At 24.2% G+C, this 27,264-nt stretch overlaps 1 protein-coding gene and 1 long non-coding RNA gene across 2 annotated transcripts; both read right to left on the bottom strand.

The window, feature by feature from the left end:
- Nucleotides 1–3,481: 3,481 nt before the first annotated feature.
- Nucleotides 3,482–5,730, bottom strand: LOC135120183 (uncharacterized). Its single transcript, XR_010278540.1, has 4 exons — nucleotides 5,617–5,730; nucleotides 4,808–4,942; nucleotides 3,620–3,765; nucleotides 3,482–3,547 (listed from the first exon to the last, which is right to left on the bottom strand). It is a non-coding gene; the product is annotated as an uncharacterized LOC135120183 (long non-coding RNA).
- Nucleotides 5,731–6,259: 529 nt separating this feature from the next.
- Nucleotides 6,260–16,006, bottom strand: LOC135120185 (ero1-like protein). The gene is made up of 9 exons (XM_064044501.1): nucleotides 15,963–16,006; nucleotides 15,846–15,900; nucleotides 15,739–15,781; nucleotides 12,496–12,626; nucleotides 11,221–11,345; nucleotides 9,809–9,868; nucleotides 7,827–7,986; nucleotides 7,578–7,695; nucleotides 6,260–6,267 (listed from the first exon to the last, which is right to left on the bottom strand). Exons 4-9 carry the CDS (start codon nucleotides 12,577–12,579, stop codon nucleotides 6,260–6,262), a joined length of 555 nt encoding a protein of 184 aa, XP_063900571.1. The 5' UTR covers nucleotides 12,580–12,626; nucleotides 15,739–15,781; nucleotides 15,846–15,900; nucleotides 15,963–16,006.
- Nucleotides 16,007–27,264: the final 11,258 nt, after the last annotated feature.

A 27,264-nucleotide genomic window follows, 5' to 3' on the forward strand; every position in this document is an offset into this window, starting at 1 on the left:
TATAAATATATCATAAATGTTATCACTAGTGCTATAACTTACTATATTGATATTATTTAAGTATTATATACTATATTAGATTTTACCAATAGTATATTATTATTTTTACCAATTAAATCTATTACCACTATTTTACCAGAACTATCGTGTTATTCTCTTTAAGGTTGTGCACTTAAAGATTATTTAACATAGTAAGGTCTTTCGGCGGTCTATATTTGGGAAAATAGGTTATTATTTAGAGAAGTAGCTACTAACTCATTTCAATGAACTTCAGACGCTCTAATGCAGTTCTCGCCGATGCGCTTATTACGTGTTATACCTCAAAAATGATTCTAGTTAACTTTTACTTTATAATTTTTGAAAGTCTCATATACTGAGAGGCTCCCGTAAACATTTTATCAGGAGTTGTTTTGTATTAATTGCCGTCTATTAATGTTGGAGGTCGAGGAATGGGCCCAAGCTACTGAAGTTATCTCTAGGTTGCGAGCACTATTTCTGCATGTAAGCGGATATAAGGCGAGTCTTATTTTTACTTTTTTAACCAACTATACAATGTAAACCCCCAATTAACTTTGTTTGCTATAATGACCTAGGTATTTGACTAGTTAAAGTTCAGAAAGAGGGCCTGAAATAAAATATTCTTTTTTTTTTTTTTTTAAAAAAGCATGGCGTGGCTTTTTAAAGAATAAACGGTTACTTTCACTTTGTAAACCTTTAAAAAAATGCAAGAGGCCAAGATTTTGAGCGGTAAGGATAGGCACGTAAGACACGCATAAAGAGAGTAAAATAAGAGATAGTAAGGGCTCCTGAGGGCCCTGGCGTTTAGTGGATAGTTCTTCTTTTACAAGGGCTATAAAATACTTAGTGCTACAATGTGAATACGCTAAGTGTCCGTAATAAATTTTGAAATTAAGTTAAGTCTTTGTCAGGTTAGATTGCTAACCGGGGATTGGTTACGTGGTCAACGTAGTCGCTTGCGTACTTGGTCATATCAAGTACTCCAAAACGTAAGGAACAAAAAATCAGGTAGCTGACAAGATTACTTAACTGAGTTTACTAAAAGAATTTATTAACAAAAAAGGGGCTTATAAGCATTCAACAGACTTTCATGTGACAGTAGTTAACAATCATGGGTTTCCATGTTATTCTCTATATATAAAAGGCAGGTGAAAAAAAATTATTTGATGGAGTTACACTATATTACTAACCTAAAACTATACCTTTTTTTTTAGGAATAATATAATGAAATATAATGATACATGGGAATTAAATCATGGCGGGAACTAAACACGGTAGAGAGAATAGAAATCAACTTCATTTAAAGTTTATCCTTAACTGGTTTCGTGTTAAATTTATATCGATAAATTTTGTAGGAATTAACCCTATCAGGTTAGATCTTCACGTTTAATGGGGCCTCTCGATTTTGTAGTAAAGGCAATGTACTTTTTGTTACTACAATTTGGGTTAAATTGAGGTCATGTTAAAGTTTAAGCTCTTCCTTTTCTTTATGTTAAAGAAATAAGTTTTTTTTTTGCTTGAGCATTGTTTTTCAAAATTTACTATTTATCTGTTTGAAAGTTTGTATCTAACCTTTATTAAGCACCAGTTAAATTCAAAAGTTATAAAAAAAATTTCTTTTAAAAATAAGTCATGAGTTATAGATTTGATAAATGTCTTGATAATATATGAATAAGCTTTTTTTGCTAAAATTCGACTTTCGATAATATCTGCTAGCACAACACTGGAATTATCCTCAAGAGTAACAAGTAATTTTTCTCAATAAAAAGAGCCATTACTTGAAGTCCTATTCCTCTAAAATATTATCATATAATTATACTTTAATATTAAAAAACAATTATTTATTAGCTCCTTTAACATTTTATGACGCTATATTAAACTCAAGCTTATAAAAATTAGGATAAAGCGGATATATTTATAAATCATGTTTTTATTTTTTACGTATAAATGTTTACTAATTATTTAAAAATAAGAACGACCAATCAAGGCTGCTCTACACCTTTTCGCTCTTTTTTCTTACATTGCTTGTCAATTGCATATAGTTTTCGAAATTCAAGTCTGCGAAAATACAAAAAAAAATAATAACTTTTACCGGCATTAGTTTGTTCAACACCATTTTGATTTATTTTATGCATCATATAATATTTGTACTAAAATAAAGATGTAAAGACCTAAGCAAGGAAGATTTGCGTAACTTTATAAAGGGAGTTAAAGCAAAGTTATCTATCCGCACGAGTATGACAAATGCAACAAAGTTTAGCGGATTTAACTATTTATATACTGAGATCATGTGATTATAAGATAAAGTGTGAACTAAAAAAGTAACTTATAACCAATTATTAATAATAAAAATTTAAAAACAAATAATAAATTGAAAAAAAAATTGCGTTAAAAGTAAAGGCTATAATTAAATTTAGGGAGGAATCGAAGAAATAATGGTCTATAAATAGAATTTTAGCACGTGCGACCCTGTTGCCTTGGGTATACTCCGATCATGTCAGTTTATACTTTTTATCATTTTATAGAAAACCCAAAAGTAGTACGTTTTTTTTCAAGTTCTTATTTTCGTTAGCTAAGCGGCCTTCAGTTAATAAGCTCCAGTGATAAACTACAGATACTTGCGCCCAATCAAAAGTTATGATGCGTGTCATAGCTGGTAAGATGCTGGTAAGATCCAATTTTCGATATATAATATACAAATACACATGTGAGCACGTAATCCGAAATAAAGTTTTAAAAAAAAAGTTTTGGTTCTCTGCATTCTTCTCTTTTTTATTAATAAGTTGAAAGTTATAATTTTAAATGTAAGATACTACGAGAAGCAGCGATTCAGAATAAACATCTTTATGAAAATTTAGACTTCGTAAATACTAGTAGTTATCCAAATAGTTAATAATCTGCATTTTGTAAAGATCGTTGAAAAATAAAAATTTTGCAGATAATTTTTTTTATTTTAAACACTAAATTTTGAAGCCCTTAAAAAAATCGCGGCTTTTTTTTATTTATTTATTAAAAACGTTTCATTTTCTAGCAAAAGTGTCTTTCTAATAAAAAACCAAGTGCTAGCTCTCCCATCGCTTCCGCCGAAAAGCCTCCCAAATAGGTTGTTAATGATTAGTCAATTGCTACCTTTTTTTCCCTGCTATTGACCATTTTTCATGCAATAAAAGTAACAAGAAAATTGTGAAATTCGTGTTTTTTTAAAAAGCTACAAGTTTTATTAAAGAGAGAATATTCAACGCTGCAAATAATAGTAATGAAGTAATATAAATTTTTAATGCGCATTGGTCACTTTTACCGAAGAGGTCTTGAGGATGGCCCTAAGTATATGATAAAGAGTCACTACTGGTCAATATTTTTTTTTAAAAAGTACAGGAAACTTGCTATTAATTATTTGTATATATATAATATATTGTAAAAGCTTTTTTTCTCATATTATCACTATTATCATTATTAATATACCAAACTAATAAGTTCTTTAACTAATAAAGATTTTTGCCCCTCGTCAATAAGTTTTCTTTTTTCTATTCTGTATGTTTATACATAAGTTTATAATAAATATAAAATAATAATAGCTATAAAAAAAAATTATGAAGTTAACTTTATAATGAACTCCATAATCAACTGGAATTTTTCAATAGAAAGTCGCTCTAAGGCAGAACTGTCCGGCATTCGCTTAACTGACTGATAAATTTCCTGGAAGTACAACTTCTTCAGGTGGTCCAATCCGCGAATAGAAGTGCTCAACTAATAAAGTAATGACGTATAATTTTATTTTAAATAATAAATAATATGATAAAAAATAAATTTATAATAAAAATACTAATGTTAAGATAACTTATAATAATAAGCTTATATATTATTATTGAATATTATAATAGTAAATAAAAACTAATTTTAATAAAAAAATAATAATTAATAAATGTATTAATAAATATAGAACATAATATATAATAATCATAAGTAGAATTGAATAATTATAATGAATAACTTCAAATCTTAAATAAATATTTAATATGGTTATAAATGAAATAACAATTATCAGTCTTTATATAAAGAATAAATAAATATTCTTATATAACAAAAACATTAGATAGAAAAATAATTATAAATAACTTTAAGTAAATACATAAACAAATAATTTTAATTATAATAAAAATAAATAAATTATCGTTTTCATAATTAATTTATATTAAAATTAATAGTAAGTAGATTAAATAATAAATAATAATAAGAAAATTAATTATAGTTCATGAAAGATAAGTAGAAGATAATTACATAACGAAACATATATTTACTAGTTTTAATAAAAGAATTATTTTAATAAATAATAAGAAATATATAAAATTTTAAAGATAATGATAATTATTAAATTAAGGAGATAATAATTATATCAAAAATAATAATAAAAACTTTAATATGTAAAAAGTAAATAATTACTAGCCTCAAAGAAATATATAATTCTTTAAATAAATAGTAAAAAGTAAAACATTTAATAAATATTTATCAGCAGATAATAATTATAATAAAATAATAATGATAAATATACATAAGTATATTTTATGGTAGTAATAACTTTTGTCAATAATAGATTTTAAAATAAATTTTAATAACAAAATGATAATTATAATAAAATATAAATTAATATATAAATAAATCTAATAAGGAATAATAAATGTCAATAATTACATATATAAAATAAATTATAGTAAATCATTTTAATATTCTAAATAGTAAATAGTAAAATAAAAAAAAATAATAATGATTAATAAATTAATAAATCAGTAACTTTTTTAAGAGTGTTAAATAAAGAAACAATTTCGTCTCTCGATAGAGAAACTGCGAGCATGTGTGACGGAAGAAGAAATATTTTGAACGCAGTTCCGATCCCCAAAAGTTGGATTTTCCCATGAAGTTTACATTTCTATAAATGGTAAACAAAAATGTAATAAATATACTGGTTGGCTATAAATTTTAATAGTGGAAAATAATAGTTATAATAGTAGTAATAATAATAATAATAAAGTATAGAAAAAATAATACTGTTGACTTTAAAAGAAGATTTCAAAAGTTAAACCTTCATTATTATTAATATGACTTTAGATATAAAAAAATTTATATAATAAAATAATTATAAGAAAGTAGAACTGTAATAAACAAAATAGTTGGATTTTATCATAAAAATAAATCACGTGTTATTATAAAGCGAGTATGCATAATAAACTTTACTACATTGTTATTATAACTATTATTATTTATTTTTATCGATAATATTATTGACTTTATAAATAATAAATTAAAAGAATTTTATGATATAAAATATAAAAAAAAACATTAAATGTTTTAAATAATTTTAGCTCGTTTATAAAAATAAACCCCGTGCTATTTTAAAAAAAGTTTGTATAAAAACTTTGCTATAATTTATTATTAAATTATAAAAAAGAATTACTATAATTAAATATGTAATCATTAATATTTTCATAATTATAAATATTACTATGCTTAATATTATTGTAATAATTATTATTATCTTCATTACTATTAATATCATTGCTTATAAATATTATTTTTATAATTCTCGGTATTATTATTAGTAACCTCGCATGTTACACAATCCAAAAGTTTTGTAATATTTTGAAAAACATATTTGAACTGTTTTTTCAGGGCACGCGTGTTACTGGTCGAAGCACCAAAAAAGGAGCGCTCATTGAAAGCTTCATGCACTAAACATTATAATAAACTATTAAAAGTTATTATAAACTTAATAATAATAATAATTAAAAAAGTAGAATAAAAAGAAAAATTTAACAAAAGAATTGAAAAATGTATTAAATTATTGGAATAATAATAAAAAATGAAAGCAACTTTACAAAAATTCTTATTAATAATTATAGTATTAATATAATTTAAAATAATGTTTATTGTAAAGTATGGAAGCAAAAAGTTTTTTATAAGAGTTAATAATTGTAATAATATTAAATGTAAAAGTTTATATTATTATGATATTATATAGTAGTATAAAATAACATAAAAATATTACGAAAGTTACAAAAAAAAAAAGTATAATACTAAATATAATTATAAAAAAAGGATTTTCATCTAAAGTATATTTATTTATATAAAAAATTGAAAAAAAAGTATTCCTATAACCATATAATAAATATAGTATAGTAAATAATAAAGACGTATAAGAAATATTGATAAGCATATTTTAAAAATAAATATTAAAACAGATATAACATTAAATAACTTTAAAAAAAAAGTTTTGTTAAGTATAATATGTAAACATTAATATTTAAACATCAAATTTATAATATTAATTTATAAATTTCATAAAAAAATTAACGTAAAGATTATAATAGTTTTTAATAATCATAATAATATAAGTCCTTTAAAAAAGTTAAGATAAATAAAATAAAAAAAAGTATTATAATAATAAATTTATAAATTTTACTTAAAGTAAAAAAGAATATAATAGTTTTATAACGTTAATAAAGAAAACAATAATATTAAAAAATTATACTAAATGTATTAAAATTATGATATAAAACGTTTTATTAATTAAAACTGAAGAAAAATAAAATAGATGTATTGAAATAACAAGTTTCATAAACAATTAATAATAATAAATATAAAAAGTATTTATAAAATATAATAAGAAAAAAACATTTAATAAAGAAAAACGATAGATATAATTAACATTTGTCAATATATTATTTTTATTAAAATAACTTAAAAGTATTATAAATAAATTAAAATAATAATAATTATAATTATAATAAAAAGTTTTTTTTAATAAATACACTATACAGCAAAAATAGTAAATATACTTTTATACGTAATACTAATAAACATAAACATATTATAATTATAATAAAATAAAATTTATATAATGAATAAAGCAATAATAATAACAGAAATAAAAAGTTTTTTTTTATTTTTTTTTAAATAAAATATAGTTTGACAAAATAATGTTAAAAAGTGAACGAATAAGAATAACAAATAATATATAATAAATATACAATGAAAATAAAGTAAGCACTTATTTAAAGAACTTAAAAAAAATAAAAACTCTTAAAAAATATTTGATTTAATTTTTTATTATAACATTATTATTTCCTAGAAAATTATAAATTTTTGTTAATATTATAAGTATAATAATAAATTATATTAAGAAACTTTTATATAAATATTAAAATAATATAATTAAAAATTACAAAAAAATAATAATATACAATAAAACCACACAAATAAACGAAATAATAAACCTTAATAAAATTTCTCATATAAAATTTATAATTGTAGAAAAAATATATAAGGAATTTTTATTATTATTATAATAATAATTACTTATAAAATAATCTTCAATATGTTGCGGATCCAAAAAGTTTTTCACAAGATTTCGAGTGTAATGCGTTTCATTTTTTGCTGTTTATAATAATAATAATAATAATAATAATAATAATAATAATAATAATAATAATAATAATAATAATAATAATAATAATAATAATAATAATAATAATAATAATAATAATAGTAATAGTAATAATAATTACCAACAGAAGGAAGGTGATAGTCATAATCACGGAGGATCGGAGCGGCTCGATGAACGGCCCGATACAAAACTAAAAAGGAAAAGTACAAATTTTGAACCCACTCAGGATTATCTAAAAACTTTTATAATTTTGAAAATAATATAATAAATTAATAAATAAATTTTTAATAACTTTTATTAAAAAAATTATATATATAATAAAGTAATTGTAATTACTATAAGAAATATATAAAATAATAAATATATAAACTTTTTTAAATAAAGCAGCGTTGGATAACCAGTCGCCTTCGAGATATGCTGGAGGGTAAAAGCGGAGAGCCACGTGGACGTTGACAGAAGTGTGGATGCCGCTGAGAAGCCTGTAGAGGACTTTTTCTTCGTAGCATTGATGCTCAGAATTACGTTTACTTCTATAAATATATATATAATAATAAATATTATATAAAAGATATAAGTAATCGAAAAAATGTACAATTTTTTAAGCATTTCATAATAAATATTCATATTCACAATAAAGTAAATAGAAATAATGAATTAAAAAGATATAATAGAATATAAAAAACGAAAAAAATTTTCTAAAAACAAGTAATAAAAAATTAAAAAAGGATTGGAAAATAAAATATACATAGTAAAGTCTATTAATATATAATAAGCATAGAAAAGTGTTACGAATTATATTAATAAATAATAAAAAAGTAAAAAAAAAAAATTAAAACATTTAGTAACTTTCTTTTTATTTTTTATTATAAATAATAAAAAAAGATCGTAACGAATTTATAAAATGCATAATAAAATATGATAAACAATTTTATAAAAGAAACTTTTTTTCAAAAAACTTTTTTTATTATAAAATCTCAAAAATAATATTATATAGTCGTTAATAAATATGCCAGTAAAAGTTATCATAAAAGTAAGTAGTCGTTAATAATATTTTATTATTATAATAGAAGAATTATTATAAAAAGAAAATAAAGTAATATATCATTTTATAAAATTTTAAAAAAATATAAAAGGCTAATAATAATAATAGTTAACTGTCGTTAATAATATATAATAAATTTATAATAATAAAAAAATTTCTCTATAGAATTACATAAAGTAGTATATACTTTTAAAAATATACTTATAAAAAGGTTAATAAAAACAATAATTAATAAATCACTTTTTGCTAAATATAAGAAATATACTAATGAAATTATAATAACAGTGGTAAATTGTCGTTAAAAATATATTTTAACAAAAAAAATATTATTTTTATATATATAAAGTAAATAAATTATAAAAATAATAAATATATATTAAAAGGCTTTAAAAATAAGAATCATTAAAATAATAAGTACATTAATAATAATATATAAAATAGTTGTTATAATTTATATAAATTATAATAAAATTACGTTAAAATAATAAACTAAGTAATATATTATAAAAAACTAAAAAATATATAAAGATAATAAATATATACAATTAGTATATTATGTATAAAGTTTTTAGTTATAAATAACAAAGAAAAGTGTATAATAAATTAATAATAATAAGTATATATTATGGGAAAATTAACAATTATGAAAGAATTAAAAGAATATTATATTATTTATAATTTAATAAAAAGTTAGCAAAATCTAAAGTTCATTATAAAAGATTGATGAGAAAAAATATAATAATATATAATTTAATATTTGATAAAATTTCTTTATAAGTTATATACGTTAATTATAATAAAAAGTTTGTAGTAAAAATAAAGCGTAAGCAAATCTTATACATTTGAGAGAATAAAAATATAATTAAGTAAAAGACATAACTTTTTATTGGTTATAATAATAATATATAATATTATAAACTTTTGATAGAGATAAAATTTTTATATTAACAAGATTATATTTAAAATAAAAAACTTAAAAAAATAAAAATTTCTGATAAAACTTTTATAATGAATTTAGGCACAAAGGTTATATAAAAAACTTTAATACAAATAACATATTTATAAAAAATATTAAATGTCTATATAAATATATTTTAATATATAATAATAAATATATATATATAATATATATATTTAATTAAGTATAAAAATCTAGTACATATAAACTTTACTACAATAATATATTTTCTAAACATTTAAAGAAATATTAATAAAAATCAACTTTTTTTTAAAAGAAAATTGAATAATAAATATTAAAGACTTTATATAGAAAGATGAAAAAATATAAACTTTTTAAGAATAACAATAACCCATTCATGTTAAATACAGAATCGAAACAGTTTTCTTTATATATAGAAGCCCACACTGCGCTAATGAATAGAAATATTAAGAATTTTAAAAATTGTATAAAAAATTTTAACAAATGTAAATCGTTGCAAGTAAAAATTTATTGTTATTATTATTATATTTTATAATATACTGCGGAGAAAGGAATATATTCTTTTTCTATAGTAAGTATTATTATATTTAATAATACTTTAATATATAATCAACTTATCCTTATAATGAAAGTTTTATAAAAGCCTATAAATTCTTATTAATAAAAAAAATTCTTTTCTCATAATTATATTAGCTTTTTATATTATAATAATAATACTTATATTTTAACTATTATTTATTATAATAATTTTAATTTTTTTTTATTAATATTTTATGAATTTATTTTTTATTTTTTATATTTATAATACTTTTATCTTTAACATTTTATTATTTATTAATTTTTTTTTTAATGCTTTTTTTTGTAATATATATTTTTTATTTTATCATAATTATAAATAATTTTTTTCCTACTTACATTTGTTAATTTATATACATTATTATGTTATAATTAATAACAATTATATTATTTATATATATTATTATAATATTATTTTTATTTATTTTCTATTTTTGAGAATTAAATAGAGCAATCTTTTATTTATTTCTATTTTTTCTTCAACTAATTACCTATATATTAATAAAAAATCATAAAAATAATAGTTGGTCGTAGTGAATAATAATTTTATTAATTATATTTTCTTTTATAATTATTTGTTGTCCAAAACAAGTAAAATTTTTAATTATTCTTATTTTTATAAAGTTATTAATTTAAAACTCTTAGTATGATTTTATTATTTTATTATTTTATTATTTAAAACTTTTATTAATACTAATTAATTTATAAAATACTTTTATTATTATTCAGTAACTTATTTAGAAAAATATATTTATTAGTTAATAACTAAAAACTTTTATTATTATTAGTATAATTATTAAGTATTTATTTAGTATATGTATTACTAATTATTAGTGTATCACTTAAAACTTTTATTATTATTATGATTATCACGATTGTTATTATTATTATCACTATTATTTAGAAAAAGAGTACATTAAATTGAAAGGCTGAATACTTGAAACTTCATTATTATTATTTAGTTATTTGTTTGTATATATAACTTATTTGTTGATTACACAAAACTTTTACTATTATTATTATTAGCAAAAATATTAATATTATTTAGAAATTTATTTAGTATATTCAAGTTATTAGTGAATTACTTAAAACTTTCATTATGATAATAATTTAATTTATTTATCATATAGATTTATTAATTGATTACTTGAAACTTTTATTACTATTATAACTATCATTAATAAAATAATCTTTTTTAGAGCAAACCTTCCATTATACCCCGTATTGCTTTCAGGGTTTAGCAAAAGATTCACGTATTCGCTGGAATTGGTTGGAATGTACTGGCATAAGTCCAACCAAAATTCTCCAAGATCCGGATCGTGGCACTCTCCCTTTTAATGATTGGTTAAAACAGTATCGTAAAAAAAATAAGGAAATGTATGAAAAAACTTGTAAAAGTGAAGCATAATTGGTAAATTTCGCAGTACAAAAAGGGATAATAAATTTTTAAGTTTTATTTATTTATTTATCATTAGCAGATATTTGGTGAAAAAATAATATAATATGATTATAATATATATTAATAAAATGACGCAAAACTAAAGTATTTTTCTTATATGGTTGGATAAAAATAAATACATAATTTAGTGAAAAATTTGGTACCAATAAAAAATAGTGTTAAACGATAATTTGCTTGTGATTGGATAAAATTAATAACTTGCGAAAAATATTGGAAAAATATAACAAATCTAGTATGTAATTTCATATAAAATTATGAAATTAGTAAAAATAATAATTTTAAAATGATGAACTAATGTGGGTCTTATATTAATAAAAATTGTTGGATAAAAGTGATTAATTACGTAAAAAATTTGCAACATATATGATGAAAATTACTTTATACTGGATATAAATAAATAATAGGAATGCGACTAATATGAAAGGTATAAAGAAAGCGTTTCTGATTATAAATAGTGCAAGTGTTATTTATTTTATTATAGAATATAATGAGTTATACTGAAAATAAGTCTTAATAATAACTTATAATAAATTAATTAAAAAGGTTTTTAAGTTATATTATACATATAAGGAAATAAGATAAAAATTCGAAAAAACAAGAATTATTTATAAAAAAATAATAAAAGCTTAAGAATACACAAAAAGAGAAATAAGTGTGAAAAATCAAATAATAAAATGAAATGTAGTAAATTTGAAAGTAAATATAAAAAAAAGTTATAATATAATACTAAATGAAAAGTTTTATGAATGTAAATAAAAAGTACTAAAATAATAAAAATATTAATTTTTAGAAAATATATATAACAAAAAAAGTTCTTTCGAATTAAATTACAAGCTAATAATAAAATTTTATGTTTTATAATTGTTTTAAAAAAAAATTATATATGTGAATTCTTTTCATATAATATAATATCATTATATATTTTAAATGACAGAAAGAATATATAAATTTTTATAACGATAATAGTTTTAGCGAATTAAAAAAATATAAATTAATTACTAATTATAATATTTAATACAAACTTGTTCTTTTAGAGCATAATCTTCTTTTCTTGTTAAAGTTCGGTTCACATCATCAGTTTTATAAATAAATTTAATCTTTCCCATAAAATCTAATTCAGAATTCTCAACTGATTTCTCCAAAGTACAAATCTCTGTTATTATTTATAAAACTTATTTAAATAAAATAAAAAAATAATATTTGAAAGATCTTAGTAAAGTTACAATATAGTACGGTAAATAAATTTTTGTTGTAGATAAATATAAATGTAAACCTTCAGTAATTTAATAAAAAACTATAATATTGTAAGAATTACTATAAAATAAAGGAAATAAAAAGTTTAGAAAGTTCCTTCTAAAAATCTTCGTATTAATATATTCATAATAAGAAAAATTTAAGCGTTATTCTTATACATAATATATATTTTCAGTAAAAAAAAATTTTATTTACAAGGACAAAATATATTTATTAACTTTAAAAAAGCCATAATTATATAAAAAAATTGAAAAGATCATTAGCTTTATTTTCTAAAATTATACTAAATGTTTGGATGTTTCTATAAATACTTTTTGAAAAATATTTTTAGATAATTAGCTTAAAAAATAATAATAATGAATCGCTCTTGACGTAGAAAGCAATTTAATTAATTGTTATAAGATTCTGTTAACGTACTTAAAAGGACAAAAGTTTAATATTCCTGTTAAAATTTAAGTTTAAACTTAAGTTTTTATTCTTGTAATTCCTATAGTTAAAATGCATAAAATATTATGATAAATTAATAATATAATTATATATAAACTTTGCTTTCCTTGAGTAAATAATATTTTCATATAAATGTTAATAATTAATATTTTTCTAATATTATTTTCAAGCTTTGCGTACGCTTTTAACAAAACTATGTATTGCCTTTGTAAGACAAATTCAATATTTGTATAAGAATTAAATGTTTTTAGTTAACCCTTTAAAAGTTTCGAATTACTTCATAGAAACTTTAAAGTTTTTTTTAAAAAAAAAAATGTTCAAAGAACGATAATAACAAAAAGTAAAAGGTAATTGTTTTTAAGCTTTCTTTTAATAGTTTAAACCAATGTAATTGTAGAAAAAAAAGACGTAATTTATAATTATAAGTTTCTATAATGCTAGAATCCGTACTTAGGCTTAATTATATTTAGTTTATCTAAACCAGAGAGTTTAAAAAAAAAGTTTTTAAGAATTTCTTCCATAATGTTTTTATAAATTATTCTATATGCTTATTGCATTTTTCTTAACTTAAGTGTATAAAGTATTGTTATAACTAAATGAAATACCTTTTTATTACTCTTTTATATTTTCATTTACACTTGTATTTAATAATAATCCCTTTTTTTAAAAGATTAACGCTTCTTAGTAAAAAGAGTAAGAAACCTGATTTTAAAAAATATAAGATTTTTAAGTAATTTTTATGCTCCTGTTACTATTTTTGCGTCCGCATTAACCTTTAGTGTCATCAACTTACAACAGAAAACTTTCTAGTCTATTTTTTATCGCTCTAGTTTTAATATGCTGGTGCAGGGGTTGCACTAAAGACAAAGCAGATACATCTCAGGAGATTTAATTGGTCATTTAGGAAATTTTGATCTAATTTATTTCCAATCCTTGAGCTGCGTCCTTGTAGTTACTGGACACTTCGAGCGCAACATATTTTTTCCAATCACTATACAAAAAACTCTTGTGCTCTGTATGTTACCGTTTTACTAGATTCCATTTTTATATTTCCACTGCTTTAAACTTTCATTAAGATTATTATAAGAAACTTTTATATGAATTAAAAATTTTTTTTGATTTTAAAACTTTACGCTTGTGTTTTGCGCAACTGTTTGTTCCAGAACAACTTTCCCTGTTATTAAAAACAAATTAATAATTAAACATTTTCGTTAGTATATGTTTTTTTAAAAGTGTGCACAAAGCTTTTTCGTTTTTTTATGAAGCCCATTTATTCCTATAACTTTTATAGTGCCTCCCGCCAACATTAAAAGTAAAAAAGTAATAAATTTGTTAGTTTACTAAATTATTCTTTTACTAGTGCACACGCTCAGTGATTGTATTCCGTATGCTTATTATTATAGTACTTCTAAGCAAGTTAGCTGCTCTAAACATTCCTGGAAAAAGCTTTAACTTAAATTTTTAACAGTAAACACCAAATTTTATATTGTTTTCTATGTTAACGCTCGCTTTGTAAAATACTATTTATATAGCACGTTCAACGCAAACAGTTTTTAATTAGTGAAAAAGAAGAAAATGAAGCTACTTTAGAAATCTTTTATATATTTATAACTTATTGAGCATTACTGTGTCCGATGCTCTCTTTGATTTATTGTGAATTTAGCACCAGCACCACTATTAAAACGATCTCTAAGCGCCGCTTACATTGTAAAAATGTTTCTCAGCGGATAATTGCTGAATTTTAAACTCCTTTTAGTAGCTTTATAAAAGAAATATTTGAAACGCTAAAATTTTTCTACGTAACATGATTTAAGCATAGGCCCTTGGCACTTAACTAATTTCTAATGCGAAATTAAAAAAAATAAAATAACTGATATATTGGCATTTGGTTGGTAAACTTTATTCGCTTTGTGGTTTTGGATGAGATCTTATTGAGGCGTGCAAGTAAATATATAATATATCAAAAGATTAAGCGTTTATAAAAAAATAATTGAGAAATTTTTTATAGTAAAAATGGTATTATATATATAACAGTTAAATATAAAAAGATAAATATCTATAACTATTTATTAATATTAGAAATAAATTAGTAAACTACATTAGTAAATTGTTAAAAACTAAAGTTTATGGAAACACTACAAGTGGGTTATTTATTTTGCATAGTTACACAAATTACATATTTCAACTTAGTTTATATGCTTATTAAAATTTATAAGGTAAAATGAGAGCATAGTAAAAAAATAATTACTATAATAAATATATAAATTTATAAATGGTATAAGAAAAACTATATATAACAGGAACAACATCAGAAAGTTTATATTTACTGCTTCAATAATAATTATAAGTAAATTAAATATACTCTTATACTAAAAGTAATATAAAAAAAACCTGCATAACCTTGTATATAGTTCATGTAAAAGTATATATACTTTAGTGAATAATATGTTAACAGAATATTTTAAAAGAAATTTAAAAAAAATCCTTATAAATTGTATAACTCAAAAGCGCAGTATAAAGGAGAACCAAGATTAAATTTCTGAAAAAGAATTTAAATAATAAACCTCCATAATGATTAACTTCTGAGTTACAAGAAGTAGTTTGGACCTTTTTTATATTAATTTAAAACTATAAAATAATAATAAGTTTTTTAAAGATCCAAGGGCCTCACCTTTAAAAAGTCGGTTAAGGGACAATTCTGGCCGTCCAATTTAACTCGAATTAATCTTTAAAAGAAAAAAAAAATTTACATTTTATGAGAAGTATAATTGTAGAAATAAATAAAAACCTAAAAAAAGTTGTTTGGCTTAACTCCTTTAAAATAGGATAAAGTTGCTTAGAAATAGCTTTTTTTATACTACTTGCTGAACAAGTTGTTTCATATATATACGGATTTGAACTACTTATTAAAAACTCATAAGAGGAACTAACACTTAGTATTCCAATCGCGAATGTTAATAAAAGTTTTTTTTGAACACTATTCATGGAGAATTCCACTAAATTTAATTTTTTTTTAAGAGTAAAACTCGCAAATTTTTTTCTAAAAGCTGTTTCAAATATTAATAAATAAAGTGAAGTGACTAATAATACAGCTCCATAGAGATAATAACACTATTACTTTTTTAAATCCAACTGACCAAGTTCACCTATCAGCCTGAAAAATTATTACTTAAGATGAATGTTTCTATCGAATTATGGACTAACCAAAAAAAGCAAACGAAAAAACTATTTAGGACTGGACACTTTGGATTTTTACAAAAGACTTCAAACCACCAATCATGTGAAGTTTTACTTTTAACTTTTTGTAAAACTTATTTTAGTGTTTTATTCAATCTCCTTTCTTTTAATTAGAGTGATAAAATTAGATCTTATTTCCACATTTAGAGTTCTTCTAATTTTTTTAATTATTTCACCTTTGTTTAAATATGTTTTCCGTTTGAGTAATTCTCCCCATAGAACTTATTTATCAGTCCACAGTCAACTATATAAATGGTTTAAATCTTTTAACAACGACAAAAAAAGAGTTATAACTTCGTAATTTTAAATCTTTTTCTATTTTTCTATATATAAAATACATTTTTAAAACATTTATTGTTTCATAGTTAAATATTAAAAAGTTCAGACTCGATATTTTTATAACTACAGTACTAAGGTTACTCACTAATTATTCAGCAGTAGAAAAAAATTTAAATTTTATCAAACTGTGTCACTTGATTCAAATTTTTTTTTTGTATAGTAGTGCTCCCCATAAAACTTATTTCGTTGTTTAATAGTTAACTCTTTATAGATCTTAATATATTTTTTCTATATAAGAAATCTTTTTTGATAAAAATTATTGCTTCATAATATACTAGTTAAAAGTTAAAAACACATACTTCTAACCAGGGTCATAAACTTAGTTATAATTCAGCATTTAAAATCTTTCAGTTATTAATTTTTTTTATCTTTTACCAATTTTAAATCCTGTACAACATATCATAACTTCTTAAAGATTCAAAAGTTTAATCATTATTTAACTACAGTAATTGTTTAAAATTTTCTTTTAAGCTTTTAAGCTTTAATAATGCCCACGCTCCCTAGAAGTTAGGTTTCTAATATGCTATACTATAGACGGCCACTGGCTACGCTCTGTTCGGCTCAATAGATCAAGACATTACGTCAAACTCGTTCTCTAGACAAAAAAACCTCTCCACAGCCCTATAAACTGAAAAGACGCCACGAACAGAGAACAAAAATCTTGATGTTTATTAAGGTTAATATCAATATATATATACACAATTATAAACATAATTTTGATAGATTGACCTACCCATTAAAATTAATTAAAGCGCAATCTATCTTATTTAACTGCGTACTGTAGTAAATCATACCATCACTAGTAACAACCTTAGTTTTTAATTCAGCATTAAAAACTTTATATTTTTATCGTGATAGATTTTTTATAATTATTCTTTATGAGTAATTCTCCTCAAAATACTCATTTTACTGATATCTTATTAAATTTTTAAGTTCAGGGCTTATTTATTTAAGTATAGAAATGAATAAGTTATTACAATTATTCCAATTTTTTTACACATTTTTAATGCATTAACTCATACTTTTTCTTTTTGCGTCACTCTAAAAATCTTAAAATAAATTAAAAAGATTTTAACTAGTTGTATATGCTCTATTCTTTGAAAGGCATATGGCTAATTTAATAAGTAAACATATAAAATGACTATAAACTATAATTTTTTTTTATGTGGTGTCGTACCTGTTAAGAGGATCCTAATTTATCAAATGAATTATCTAAAAGTTTTATATATTTAAATAAAGTTTATCAATCTGTTTACAATATTAAGTAAAATTAGTTATTCAATTATAAAATTAGTAGTCCTCTAGGGCTACTAAATTTTATTAACTTCTACTTTAACGCCCTCCAGGCGTTTATTTTTTGTTCTAACCCCTAGACTTAATACTATTACCTTTATAATATTGCAGTTCCTCTTGACCAACGTAAAACTAAAACACTAAAGACTCAGTAAAAACCGAAAAAGAAAGAAGGGAAGAATGAACAGAAGAGTATGAAAAACCACACATGTGTTTATTAATAACATACATATATGCCAAACATATTGTAGCAGTAGATTTTAAAAGGAATCTAATTAACTTTAAATAATACCCTTAACTATTCAAATTTTAAATCGTGCAGAAAGGTTATTAAATTCTAAACATTATAACTTATTTAATAACCATGTATTATTCCATAGTGTTGATTTATATTATGGAAACTTCAAGCCTGTGAAAGCACCATAAGTTCCATAAATTTTGTTTAATTTTGCATTCAATAATATGCATATTTATGAAATATAAGTGTGGCGCACATAATATTTGTAGTTTACATTGATGTATCGTTTAACCTTCACGAAGGGAAAAAGAAAAAAAAAATTATATTGGTAACGATTGGTACTATAGAGTCACACTCAGCTAATTAAGTGCAACAATTTAATAAGAGCCCAAAACGAAAAACTTTAATATAAAGTATTCCAAAAGCTAAAAAGAAGAGTTACGCATATGTAGCGTATATAAAAAAGATATTAAAAGGACTAAACATACTTAATTAAATATTTTTTGGGTTATTTTGAAAAGGAAAATTTCTTGGCTAAAGAGAAAAGTTACTATGCTTTCCTATTTGTCAAAATATATATCGCTACCAAAAGTGAGACCCACCTACTTTACATGAAATTCCTAGAAAAGAGGCGGCGTCCATTTCCTAAGCTTCATAAAACATAGCTGTCCTTTTTAAAATTTCGAAGATGCGAATATGTAGTTGACTATTGTTGGTTGATCAAGCGGGGCACGAAGGATGGAGAGGGAAAGCGTGTTCGAAGGAGCATCAAAGGTTTCAAAGGCAAAAAGAGTGAACATAAAATTATTAATATATCATAAAGGAATAGTTCGTTTATTTATGAATAATGATATATTTAGTACAATGTAGTAAAGATAGTGATTTCTATCATCGCTTGATTTTTTATTGTAAACCCCTATTATTTTACAAAAAACCTTATGTGATAGGGGGAAATGGAGGTGATGTTTGGATTCAGCATCTTGGAACACAAAGTTTACCAATGCAGCTGAACAAAAATTAGTTTTGCAGAGCTTTGTAGTTCTTAGTCCATCATAACTACTATTTACTTCTAGCATGTATCTTACAAGCAGATGTGTGCATTTGTGACAGAAGATCATTTCTTTTTCTCACCGCCTTAAAGACTATTTCTAACTCATTTAAATAATTAGTGTTTGAAGTCCTTCTTTTAAATTAAAGCTTAGCTGTAGTTCGTCAACTTTATAAACAAACAATAAAATATTTATGTCGGAGTCAACCCTGTTAAATCACGTGCTCACCACGTGAAACTATTTTTTCACCACATTTTCTTTTGATTTTTCCATTTAAGGTATAAACACCCTTTTTCTACTGAAAGATAAATTAATGCTCCTCCTCACTTTCTCCGACTCATTACGTTCTATACTTTGTCTTAAGTCACTCTTTAGGCGGTTCGCTGGTGCTCTTCTTCAATATGCAAGCTAAAATTATTAACAAGAGATGCTTAAGGGACTATCATTTTAAAGTCTTTATCCTCAACCGTAATAAAGACATTATTATTCCCCTACCTAAATATAGTAATTAGATATGTAAATGAAAATATTTTTTTATTTTTTTTACAAAATCAGTTACAAGTTCAATGAGTATTATGCATCATCTTTGTTAACAGTATCATTTGTATCAGGCATAGTAAAACCGTTTTCGTAAGGTAATAAATAATTTGTTAGATTTATAAAAAAAAATTATGCACATTTTTGTATTATTACCAGCACACCCTGGAACGGTAATGTTATAAAGAAGAGGAACAGTTGAAACATTTATCTTCAAAGTGCTGCCTTGGAGTAAGTGGAATCTGAGAAGAGTTCTTAAAACTTAAAAGTATTTTAAAGTACCCATGAATGTCCCCATCTAAAAAATATTTCTTTCTACCTAATATTGTTACAAATGCACTTTTCTTTAGTCACCTAAATTATAATAAGCTTTAAATTACACAAACTGGTTAAGTTCCCTTCGTAAGTTGTAAACATCGGGCATTGTTTAAAACTTCTAGTATTCTAGACTTGCTACTTCAAGAATATTGTTTAACCTGTGTTTCTAAGATAATCGGGTTCGTCAAATAATGAAGTCTACGATCTTGGCAATCAGTAGTGTCGTGCTTATATATGTAGGTATTTTTTTATGTTCTAAAAATAAAGCACTTCAGTCCATACCGCTGTCCCCAGACTATGTTCCACCCCACGTGGGCTGCAGTGTTAAGTTTAATTGCAAAGGAAACTTTTCTTCCACGCGACAAAGTGTTAATAAGACCGTATTTAAACTTCTTCTTCCAATCGTATAGTATTCATGTTTAGCACATATCCCAGTTTCTAAGTTAAATATACTCATAAAAAAAGGGAGTAGAGTTTAGTAAACAAAAAAATTCATAACCTCGATTCCAATGCGATCGCCTCGTAGGCTACCCCTTAGCTACACTAAACTCTCGATGAGTGAATAAGAATGCTAAACAATGTTTAATAAATTTTTCAGTAGCAAAGTCATTCAAAACTTAATAAGTGTTGACGTTACTAACATATACCCTCTAGTTTTATACTCAGCAACGACAATGAAGACCTCTCTTGTAGTGGGTTTATAATAGCTAACAGTTTTAAGTGGGCCTAGGGTCGTCCAAATCTCAAATCCTGGGTAGGATTTATAGTAACTTACTTTCTTCACCAAACACTATAAAAAGTGTATCAGCAGGTCTAACTCTCAACCTTTTATCTGGATCTTCATATAAATTACTATTACCGATAATATAATTTACTCCTTGTATTATTCTATCCATCTCCGCTACAGTTCCTCTAAAAGAAAAGGTTACCTTAAATTCTTGGTGAAATTTATGATACATTGATTACTCTCTATACTTTTTCCATTAGCTGCATAGAAAGTTTGATCAGCTATTAAATACATTTCGCATACATGATTAACAGGAAGGCTTGGATTCTCCTCTGCTATAAATAATTTTCCATATGCTGGTTTTGCGAGATCCATTAACTATGTTATAATAACGTATATATTAAGTATTTTAGTTTATAAAATTTAATAAATAAAGATTTTAATCCACTACTTGACATAAAAATAAACTATGAAGTTTGGCAACTATATTTACCTTAAACTTGTCTTCATTGAGGTCACTTCTTTTGTATAATATATGATGGTGAGGTCCAAGATTTCGATAATATTTCTGAAGTTCTTCAATTATATAAATTTCTTTTTCAGTGTAAATTACAGCCTAAAAAGTTTAAGATAAGAATCAACTATTTCACTTTTTGTTAATAGTGAAGTATTACAATTTTATTAAGCTGAAACCTCAATTATGCCTTCAAAAAAATGGTCATACACATATGAGCCTAAATACCTAATTAAAGAAAGCTGGTCATAAATAATTACTTTTTTTTATTAGTACCTTCTATATAGCCTGAAAAGGCAAATACGTTTTGTTTAAGAGTTCTGTCAAAGTTTCTTTCATCTGTTACGTATATGTAATTTTTTTAGCTAGCTTTGCTGGTCTTATCTTTAGATTTATGAACTTTAAAGCCCGTTAAACATAAATAATGAGGTTGTAACGTTACATAACTTATTATTTAAAGGTAATTGAAGATTTACGCGTTGCTCTGTTTCTGAGCGTCGATAACGCTTTAATTTTCGTGAAGGTTCTAAAAAATTTTGATAAAAAATTTTTAAAATTTAAATTTGCTCCTTTAGAAGAGCTATTGCAATAATAAGCAGGGATTCTACAAAACTTTAAATCATAAGTAAAACTACTTGCATCTTATGCAGAAGTCCTTGAAGGTAATGTTAGTCAACTTAATATTAATACATAGATAATTAAAAATTTATTTAGTTTACTAATAATTTTTAACATTACAGTTATTAAAGGAAAATAAAAAAGGTTCATATGTTATTATAAAATCGAAAAAAAAAAATTTCTAATATAGTAAAATTTTTAGCTATTTAGTTACAGCACTGAGGGCGTCATTTAGTGACCCACGATTAAATTCTTGTTTGATATAAACATACGGGTTCTTAGACAAATACTAAAATCTATCAAATTATCTTTGGTGGCAAACTTCAATTATAAACGTAATTATTTTATATATCTTTTATGCAGCTATGTAAGACTATTATTCTAATAACTTCTTTTACTAATTATAAATTTTAATTTACTAATTTTAATTTCATATTGGTTTTGAGTATAGAACTCTTGGTAAGGAGAAAAACGGCGTTTAATTAAACAAATATATTGCTCCAGATCCCTCAAGCATTAAATATGTAATAGACTAGATTCTTCTATATACAAAAGCACAAAATTTGAAGAGCTTAACGACCAAGAATCTTACAATAGGGAGTACTATTAACAAAGCCTAAGCTAGCCATAATTTAATAAATGATGTGCGCTAAAAAGTAAGAATGAAATTAAAAACACTTTCGCTATCCCTCAGTTGTTAATATTTAATCTTTAATTCTTAGTTTAATCGCTGTGACCTGTTAACGTGATGTGTTTAAAGCATTTCTAAAGTAACTTAGATCTACTTAAACCTAATTTATGTCTAAAATTATTATTTTCTAACTATTAACATACCTTACCAAGGAAATTGTAAGCTGTATATTTAAAAAAAGGGATAACGTGGAATAGGTCAAAAAAGAATAATAAAAGAATTTTTTTAATCTAGATCATAGGTTTCGCGATGAACATATATAGTAATTGATAAAATTTTTACGTTACTAAATGCAATTCTCATAAGATATAATATGAAACTTTCATAAATAAAATAAAATTTTTAACTATCTTAATTTCATACTATCTCTTGCTCTATACAAACAGATTCTGGTGTGTGTTAGTTAAGCTTAATGACTAACCGCAACTTCACCCCCAGTTGGGAGGGAATAAAAATTATAACCTGTTACGGAAAACCTTGGAAAAAGTTTTTATAATAATTTTTAGTGTAGATGGAGCGCCATCTTTAGTTGATTAGTTTTGTTCTGGCATTGCTTGTAAAAGTTATCAATTTTAATAGGTAACCAAGCAGATCCTTTCGATCCCAGTCTGTAAAAGGATAACGCCCAGTATATTATATATAATCGTGTGCACACATTTAGAGACTAAGACGGTTTTGACGCTGACCTAAATACAATATTATTATTGAGCGTTTCTATGTGTCTTGTAATACGGGTCTGTTGAATCCCTTAACTACAAGAAGGGTAGTATCGTAACTATAGCTTCTCGGAAAAAGTAATATAAGTAAAAAGACAACTAAGGGAAGGAGGCTAACGTCCAAAGTGCACAGGTATATAACTTATTTTTTTTGATAAATTGCGAAACGTGTTACTATTTTATATTGTTTGCACGCCCACGTTTATGTGGTTAGCTTTTTTAATCAATTTCTTATAGCTTCATCTCCACCTATTACCTGCATCCCAATGTTTTATTTTCGAGATCGGCGCGTATATATAAAATATACTAGTTAAAAACACCTTTTAGTCCCTCTTCCCGGAATGCAGCTAGCTAGGCCGGTTTCAAGAACAAGAATCTAACGCTAGTGTGGCTCAGTACTCCGGGTGGTATATAACCATAAGTCAAACCAACTGCCCAGTGTTCAAATAGGCTGGTATTCAACCGCACTAATGGCTCAAATAAAAAGAATTGTGTCGTGTTTACTGTGTATAACGTCTCTACACATAATTTAGTAGTAAAAAAAAAAAAAGGAGAAAATGTTCTGAACCATTCCTAAAATCTGTGAATAATAGCTCCCGAACAGAAAGCTTAATTTCCTCTCTGCTTTGCTGGACCAATAATGCCTGGCAGAGGTGTAATTATGTAATGCTTCCGTGTTCGAAAGATTGACTTTGGTGGTTCCGCTGATCATTAGAAAGAGTTCTTTCCATAATATACTTTAGGATTTGTCTTCTGCTTTCATTCTGCAGTTGGCTGATCAACATCATTCGGAGATAACTTATCAGATTCAGATTCGACGAACTCCTTTTTAAAAAAACCTTCAAGGTCATTAACGAAACCCAACTCAACAATGTCTCCTTTTTCACCACTGTAATCACTAATAAATTTTTTATTCATTACTCGCCCACTCTTAAAAACCGGGGTCATCCGATTTCATTACAAGTCTTTAAGACGTGTGAAGGTCATAACACAAATGGAGGAACCAACATTTACGTAGATAGTGATGTGGGGACCCTAAACTGGATTTGTGGTAACATAGGTCGAATTTAAAAAAAACTATTTTGCAGAGTACGTGTACTACACCAGTAGCGAGAGATCTGACTGAAAGGTATACAGACTGAATGATTTCCTATTAGCTATAATCATGTAGCAACACTTTTTAATTTAAGTGGGGTTTAACAAACCCCACTTCACCAGTTACTGGTTGATATTATATGTCATATTGTAGACAGCTAATCAAAGTTCTTGACCCAAAAAGCGTCTTAGTAAAATTTTTTTTTTAAATATATTTTCTCTTTAGAAATTGAGCTAGTATGAAACAGCTGAAACTTCTATTTGGTGTGAGAGTAGCCTAAAACTTTCTTTGTTTTTTCATATGAAAACTGTTGTGGTGGTGAAGAAATTTGCTATCAGCTATGATGTGTGAAGAACTTATTATGCTACAGTTTTTTTCATGTTATTTCAGCATCCACTGGTCTTAACATAAGATGTGATGAAAAAGGTCTTGCTTACGTTAATGCTTTTGTACATAGTAAAAAAATTATTTCTATTAAATAATACTAATTTTTTGTATTCTACAGATGGCCTCGTTAGCAATCAAGTACAGTGTATAAAAATGTTATGCATCAAAATTTTTTTGTTGTCTTAGCTTGACTTCTTCTTTCGCGTGGAACTTGTGATTAATCTATAGTGCTGTATTAAAATTAAAGTAAGTAAAGTAGAACAAGTTAATTAGACAGAACGCACTCCTAAAAAATTGAAGCTGCCTTCAGAGCTCACGTTACAGACATATATATATTGGCCTTACAACACCCCTATATATGGTAGCTTTTAATGAACACCCTAATCACTAATGGGACAATAACTCTTTGTAGATTTATTTCCTGTTACTCATTGGTGAATTTAAGGAACAGTGTTCTCCCGAAAAATTCGGTTTCTAAAAATAATGTTAACATCTAACTTATCTCTCTATTAGGAAATATATTTGTCCGTCTTCAATTATAGGACTGTAAAGAGCATTATAAACAGTTGTAAAAAACTCATAGAGTTTGCTTTGCATATAGCGGGATTTTTGTAGTCTTTTGTTAATCTTTATGGAGTAATCTGGCAGATTCTTTTAGACCTTGATGGTGCCCTATCTATATGTAGGGCACACCTCATTCTTTTTTATAATTATTATCCAAAAGTTCTTTTTTGATAAAGGTATTTTTTTTAAATATAGCCCTTGAGGAATATGCACATATGGTCTTAGTTTTGTGTGCGAGAAAGCTGTAGGTATATTATATAAGTCACTCCAATAGACATATTATAGAAGATAAAAAATACTAGTAATAAGTGAACCCTGATATATTACGCGGTACCAAATGACATGTGTCACTATATCACATAACCGCACCACACGGTTTTCTACTTGATGTAAAACGTGACAGTTTCTTGTCATCACACGTGTTATCTCCTTTATTCTCTCTGAAGCTATAAAAACCTTTTCTTTACGAGACAAGCACCTCCTTTTTTTCTTTATCATATTACTTTTGTTAGGTATATTGTAACTGACAACAACCAAAAGAATTTTGGAATTTTTTTATGTGGTGCTATTTTCGCTATGTATGTTTTATTACTTTAGTTATTACTAAATATACATTATGAGTTATTTTTCTTTTCTTAGTAGTTAACATCTTCATAGATCATATTTTATTTTTTTAGGAATTTTCCCACTCCCTCTCTTTCTACTATAATGGCTACATGCCCTTACAATGCTTAAAATACCGTTTATCACTACTCCAATCATAACCGACTATAGAACGACAGCATCTAATTTTAACCATTTTTTTTAAAGAGATGAAGTTGTGGAAGCAAAACTACAAAAGATTATTAAAAAAATAGAGCACCCCAAAAAAAAATGTACGGCAATTAAGTTATAAAACCCAATTTCTTTGTAAACCGAAAGGCACTTTTTGCAAGATTTACACGAAGGCTTACACAATGCTTCTTAATTAACTACTTTCAACCTTCTCGCACCCAACTAAACTTATCTATACAGAAGGTGTCTTTAATCCTAAGATGAGAGCCTACACAACGTTATAAGAATTAACGGTCGTATACAGCAAATCTGCCTCTCATAACTTTTATCTTTAATGGACGTATGCGTGAATAATTTCTACGTACTTCTCAACTATGCAATGTAACATCCTCGGCAACCTATGCGTTTTTATAACCCTTTTGGTTGGTTGTTAAAAAATTTAAACGTTTTGGATTATTAAAATAAAAGCAAAGTTTTTAACTTAAAAACGACTGAAAAGTATTGTTAAATTATTCTCCTTTCTAACAAGGTACCTGGGAATTATTTTTGCTAATTAAACAACTTGTGAGAGGGCTACCCAACATTATTATTCTTTAATTTTCCGCAAAGGCCGTTTGTCTACGAAAAAGAAACTGCAGTTAAATCTTTAGTTTATCAAACCAAGTATGAGGTTCACTCCGTGACATACCTTTCCAAAAGGTTAAAAGCATTTCCGTTTTACTTAAATTCCTTAGATTATATTTAAGTTTTTTAAATAAACCTGTTCAATTCGGTTCCGCGGAAAAAAAAAAAGATGTCTCTGCCAAAGTTAACAAATGATTTTACATAGCCTTGCCAAAATGTTTAAAATAGCGTTAATATCAATATATATATATATATATATATATTAGCTCATGATGTTTACCATTGGTTTATCTTCTATTATAAATTGTTTCTGTGTGGTTTACTGTTTTTAGTGTATGTGCTGGATTATTGCGTATATTTTCATGATA

This window comes from Zophobas morio, unplaced genomic scaffold, assembly GCF_036711695.1.
Source record: "Zophobas morio isolate AGI-343-1 ecotype UQ-CSIRO unplaced genomic scaffold, CSIRO_AGI_Zmor_V1 ptg000357l, whole genome shotgun sequence".
NCBI lineage: Eukaryota > Metazoa > Arthropoda > Insecta > Coleoptera > Tenebrionidae > Zophobas > Zophobas morio.

What these genes read in the sequence shown, in the direction of transcription:
- LOC135120185 (XM_064044501.1), bottom strand. Translation starts at nt 12,579, where the DNA reads ATGGGAAAGATTAAATTTATTTATAAAACTGATGATGTGAACCGAACT. An exon ending in ATTATGCTCTAAAAGAACAA is followed by an intron (nt 11,346 to 12,495) that starts GTTTGTATTAAA and finishes AATCATTAAAAG; the next exon opens with GGAGAGTGCCACGATCCGGA. An exon ending in AATACGGGGTATAATGGAAG is followed by an intron (nt 9,869 to 11,220) that starts GTTTGCTCTAAA and finishes TCTATTCATTAG; the next exon opens with CGCAGTGTGGGCTTCTATAT.